This window comes from Abramis brama, assembly GCF_963993115.1.
Source record: "Abramis brama genome assembly, chromosome: 7".
Lineage (NCBI taxonomy): Eukaryota > Metazoa > Chordata > Actinopteri > Cypriniformes > Leuciscidae > Abramis > Abramis brama.
The window spans coordinates 18,615,730-18,621,729 of NC_139969.1; the positions used below are offsets into that span (position 1 = coordinate 18,615,730).

Genomic DNA, 6,000 nt, shown 5'->3' on the forward strand with positions numbered 1-6,000 from the left:
TCTGGTTTTGCCACAGAGAGAAGCGGCTAGAATAGTTTCCAAGCTTTCCCACTTTCTGTCTATGACTGCACTGGCTTAGCGAAAAGCAAAGTGTAACCACTTTATTTAAGAGGGCACACGCCTCTGTGTGGACCTCACAACCCATCTGCCCCTACACTCTTGCGCTGACGCAGCAGTTACACATTCTGCTGGATTCCTTCAAACCAACTTCCTCACTCGTTCCCTACACCCACCTCACAGCCATCAAGCCAAGAAATGAGCCTGCATGAAAAGAAACAGTTCAGTGACTATAGACTACCAGCATGTCAAACCCTTGTAGATCATTTCTGTGTAATATGGGACTGCAGTTCTGTTCAAACAAACATATTTCAATAATATAGCCAACCATATTTCTTCCATTCATTATTGCCCAATGAAAAGTTTTAATCCAATTAAGCTCTAAAAACTCATCCAAACCCTAAACTTAACCCTAACTCTGACTTGATCATCATAAAATCTCATTTATAAAGGAAACCTAACTCCAAGTGTAGACTATAAACCTCATAAATCACCTGTATTCAGTCAAATTAACTTAACACTCCACTAAAGTGCTCATGACAAATTCACCTGGTACCACTCTTCTGCTGTGATAAATGAACTGTGGGCTCGAGACCAACCACTTTTAAGAGCTGTGCTCTTAATGTTCATGCCCTTTATCAACCCATTCCTCTACCTCAGTGGTCAAACAGCACATTATTACTCTGGATGAAATGAAATCTAAGTCAAACTGGGAAATAACTCATGCTGCTTTAATAACTGCTAGATGGATGGTGGTAGCTCAGACAGAAACCTGAAGCCTTTTTCTTGACCACCAAAGACTATTACAAATGCTTTAGTTTAAAGGCAATAAACTATCGAATTACACAGATAATGTGATGTGTTGGTGGAGGCATCTCTTGTGGGATACAGTGGCTAAATAAAAGAAAGCACTTCTTAAAATGAAGAAGGTATGAGATTTAAAGCAGATGCTAAATGAACATACATCTTCAACATGCATTCCTACAGCATATACAATGCCTTGACATTTTTATAATATTGTCCGTCACTATTGTATGTGAGTATAGTTTTTTTTAACTCCGGATAAATATTTTCATGTTATGGCCAATATAAAAATTCTATATTGTTTTAAAAAAAATCGAATCAGATGTTGATACTACAGAGCCTTGATAAAAATGAGATGGGAGGAAATATAATAAGTTAATGCTTTTGCGTTCTCTCACTAATGTTTTGCGTTCCGCAGAGAAACTTCGCAAAACCTTTTGAGCTCTTTACACGTGAACGCAAAGTTTTTTGAGGGAACACAAAGGTTTTTGCAAGCAACGCAAAGTTTCTTGGGGGAACGCAAAACATTGGTGAGAGAACGCAAATTTTTAAAAAAAAATTTTTTTACCCATCCCATTTTTTTTTTCACCACCATGTGTTTCAAATGAATTTAGGCAACACAACATTATAATGTACAGTATGAAAATAGATATTTTTAGATTCGACTATAGATATTTTTTAACTTTAAAAATACTAACTTCAACTTTAAAGTCCGTGACACACCAAGCCAACTGTGCTATCGCCTCACGATGGCCGTGTCTCGGCCAAAAAAATCGTAGGGAAACCGAAACACTCCAGACAGCAGATCTACAAACCGTAAACAAAGCAGTGCTTGCTTACCAGAACATACCTCAAAAACTAGTCCGACAGACACTCATTCAGCCCTAAGCCCTAAGTGAAAGCGTCAAAGTGAATAATATGACATATAGAACTTCACAATCAAATCCTCGAGGAAATCTGTTTCATGGGACTATAGACAAAAAAAGCAAACCATTCAAACATATTATAAGTAAAGAATGATCACAAAACAGTCAAATAAAAAAGCAAAGAAAGGACTGAGGCATCCAGATCTATTCACTAAACATCCGTCTGATGGGCTAATGATAATAGCACATGTTTAGAGGGGAAAACAACTGCAGCAGATACCAGATTATGACCTTGGGTAACTTATAATCAGCTTTCCTGACTGTAAGTTAAGGTCTAATTCACCTTTCAATCACTAAAAACCTGTCCAAGCTGATATATGGAGAAGAATGAAGAAAACGATGAAGAACATCTCTATCGATCATGAACTGGCTGCAGATTCATCAGGCACTGCAATACACTTACCAAACCTTTTGTAGCCAAAAGACTGCACTTCCTCTTCATCATTGAAGTCGTCTGCAAAAGAAACAAATGGCAATGATGTTAGTACTGCAAGTGCTACATGCCTGGTAATCACATGATGTCTTAGTATAATATTTGACACTGAAATATACAATTATATTTACAATTATAGCTAGACTGTATATATACACATATATATGCATATATATAAATAAATACATTGAAATTTAGTTTAGGTTTACGCTATATACACATACTGCCATTCAAACATTTGTGGTTTGTACGATTTTTTTAAAGATTTTGAAAGAAGATTTTGTTGTTTGTATTTTTGTTTGATCATAAATAACAGTAATATTGTGAATTATTATTACAATTTAAAATAACTGATTTCTATTTTAATATAGAGAAATCATTTTAATATGCTGATCTGATGCTCAAGACTTTTCAAAAAAAATAAAATATATATTATTATCACTGTTGAAAACAGTTGTGCTTCATAATATTTTTGTGGAAACAGGGATACATTTTTTCCCACGATTCTTTGATGAAAAAGAACAGCATTTATCTGAAATATAATTCTTTTTTTAACATTGTAAATGTCTTTACAGTCACTTTTGATCAATGTAATGCATTGCTGAATGAAAGTATTTTTTAAATCTTCTTTCTTACCCCAACCCTTTGAATGGTAATGTATATTACTTTAGTAAAATAGTATATATTTAACTACATTATGCATTATAAACCAAACACAACAAGCTCTGACATTTCATAACAATGTTATATGAATATTCATATTGTTCCTAATAAACAATGTCAACATATCATGCTGAGATAAATAACATAAACAAACACATAACATTAGCTTTGGGAGTGATAAAAAGCATGTGGTCTGCATCTGATTCTTGAAATAACACTGGCCAGGATGGTCCATTCATGAGTTAACTAAACGATACCATCTTCTACTTCCTCTTCCTGTCCTGGAGCGCAGTTTGCCTTAGAGCGCTCTCTCATGTGGCTACCATGCTCATGGGAATGGAGAGGGGTGACTCCGGGCGGTTTTATGTGTCATTGTCCAAAGCCAGAGAAAATAAAGAAGGAACACATGTTTCTGTAGTTGGAGCCCACTCCCCCTCACTCTGATACTAAACCAGAGGAAGAACCGCAGGTGGGAGGGGGAACAGTCCGTCAAGAAACCCTACAGAGCGCGACCTCAGGTCCCAAAATCCAACTGGACAGATATATAAAACCCATAGAAACCGCAGAGTGGAAAACTAGGGAACAAACAGGCTTGGGACAAAGAATTGAGGACTGATGCTGACAGCTATTTCAGTTTTTTTCGCTGAAAATAACAACACAACTCTGGGAAATGCACAGGAACAAAGCTCCCACACACCCAAAAACCAACATTTGTACAAAGCCACAGCCTGAAACATGACATTGCAAGAGAAATATTGCTTGAAAGAAAACCTTTAAAGTTAAAAATGTTATGCATGGAGAAGAATCACAGAAGACCGCAGATGACCCTTACTCAGAGGAACAGCATTTCACGGTGTGTGGTCTGAACACCCTTATTATTTCCGTGTGCCTTTTGCTCCGTTTACTAATCGTTAATATGTCAATCCCTTAAATTGATTCATGGAAAATAAACATTTATTTAACCAAAAGATGAACCAAAAACAGCTACAGTATCTCATTTGTTTGAAGTCTGGCCAAAATCCAAGCAAACCACAGTTTGTCACTTTTTTACAAATCAGTCGGTGAAAAATACAACATCCTGCTTTTAGATACAAATTCAGAAGTGATTTGTTTGGGAATTGCACTGCAAATTCCAGATGAAGCAAGATTCAGTAAATGTAAAAATGTCATATAGCCTCCAATGAATCACATGCCTATTGTTTTCAGTTCAGTGTGAATTCTAACAAAAGTTATGTTGAGATTTGAAATTTCCACTAGATGGCAGCATTCTGATTGAAAATTAGAAGAACAGTGAAATGTTGCATAACTCATATGGCACAAAAATGTGATGTGAAGGCTTGTTGTTCGTCAGAACATCTGGACATTGGACATCCAAAAAGACTCAGGATGGGGAGATGTGGGGGTTGTTTTTACTAAAAGTGGCTCTATGAGTCACAAGTTTAAATTCTGCAGTGCAATCAAGATGGGAAAACATCTTGGCTCTTAGAAGAACATGCAAGTTCTGAAAATACAGAGGATCTTTTCATTTTTAATTATATAATTCTGACTTCATTTTCCTAAGCTCAACTTACCTTAGAATTAAGAGCACATGGCACTTTTAAAAGTTGCACTCAGTACATTTTTGTTGTTGTTAATCATCCCAATATTAGTGTTGTTAAAGTTAATAGACTAGCCAGGGATGAAACATTTTGTTGCTGCTGCTCATTAACAATGAAGCTGTTTATTTACCTTTTGGTCTGTTTTTGCTTTCTCATTGAAATGTTTTGTTGTTGATATTTGTGCACTTTTGCACTCATTTTGAGCACAGACTAAAATATAGCTATTATGAAGTAAACATAATTGACTAACATAGCCATCACGTGATCTCAACATGGCCGCATCCATGAGGGTGGACCTACTTCAAGCAGAATCAAAAGCTGTTTTCAGAAGACTGATATATCTGGAGTCTTGATCTTATGTCAGTGTACATTATTTTAATATTAACATAATGTTAACTAACATTCTAGATATTTTTCAAAAATGCTGTTAATTTTTGTGTGTGTAAAACTTTAAGTTGCATACCAAAAAATACTGAGTGCACCTTTAATAATAATTAAAAAAAGAATAAAAACAAACTCAACACTGAAAACTCAACATTAACACTTTAAAGTCTCTCAAGCTTAACAGAATTTTTTCAGAAATGAGAATTCACATATTCTTCAACTCTTAGAGGAACGTCTTCACACCCCGCCAGATGTTTCATTTGTAACGTGGCCACGCGTTTTCATTTTTTTAAGATAAAGGAAACAATGTCACTGAACATCCCACACAATAGCCGGTCAGCAACACAAGGCTGTGTGTGTATATCCTTCTATTCAGCTGTCTTATTATGGCAGTTCAGCCAAACAATCCGCCAACCTTAGACACCACGAGCAGTTAATCGCAACCAGATGTTTCATGCACTGGACTAACTCACATTCCTCTGAAAAGAGAAAGAAAAGCAGAAAACTGAAGAGCGAAACGCGTGGATAGACTCAAGAGACTTCCCTTAAAAAGACACAGCACTAAAAATGTGTAAGAAGAGGGTCATTTGAAATGCATCTTACCCTTCATTGTGGTAAAACTATGGTACACCGTTCCGTCACGAGCCAAACGTTCACATCAATCTCATGACAATAGCGCAGACTCAAGTATAGCGCTCGCGCACTTCCACGTTGAAGTTTCACAGATGCGAATATTCCACCTGAAACATGCGTAGTATGTTTTTCACCCCCTCAATCCCTGTGACTGACGCTAAACTTGTAAAAAGTAAGACACAAAAGAAAAAAACAAACAAACTCGTGGACACCTATGTTCAATAAGTCGTAGCAAATTGCTGCTCAAGACGCTAACTTTTTCCCTCTCTCCATGAGAACGTGTTCACGATGGAAATTCACTTGAGGTGAGTGAGGACTGAGGAGGATGATGCTTCCTCTTCTGCTTGTTGGCTGCAACCTGAGAAGAGAGAAGTTGGGAGTCCGTAGGGTGTTTGTTAGTCCGCTTGTTTTCTACATGAACTTATTCTCCTAATGGAAAACCAGGTAAAAAGCAGCAGCAGCCTCCTCTACACTGAAGCTCTGAATATGCTGCATCGCATCT

The 6,000-nt window shown here is 36.7% G+C and overlaps 1 protein-coding gene across 1 annotated transcript in view; it reads right to left on the minus strand.

Moving 5' to 3' along the window:
- colec12 (collectin sub-family member 12) overlaps positions 1–6,000 on the minus strand; it is a 29,746-nt gene extending 23,746 nt beyond the window's left edge. The window contains exons 1-2 of the mRNA XM_084120038.1: positions 5,469–6,000; positions 2,191–2,241 (exon numbers count right to left, since the gene is read on the minus strand). Of these exons, the coding sequence (XP_083976164.1) occupies positions 2,191–2,241; positions 5,469–5,475 (58 nt within the window). The 5' untranslated portion in view covers positions 5,476–6,000. The remainder of the gene's footprint in view (positions 1–2,190; positions 2,242–5,468) is intronic.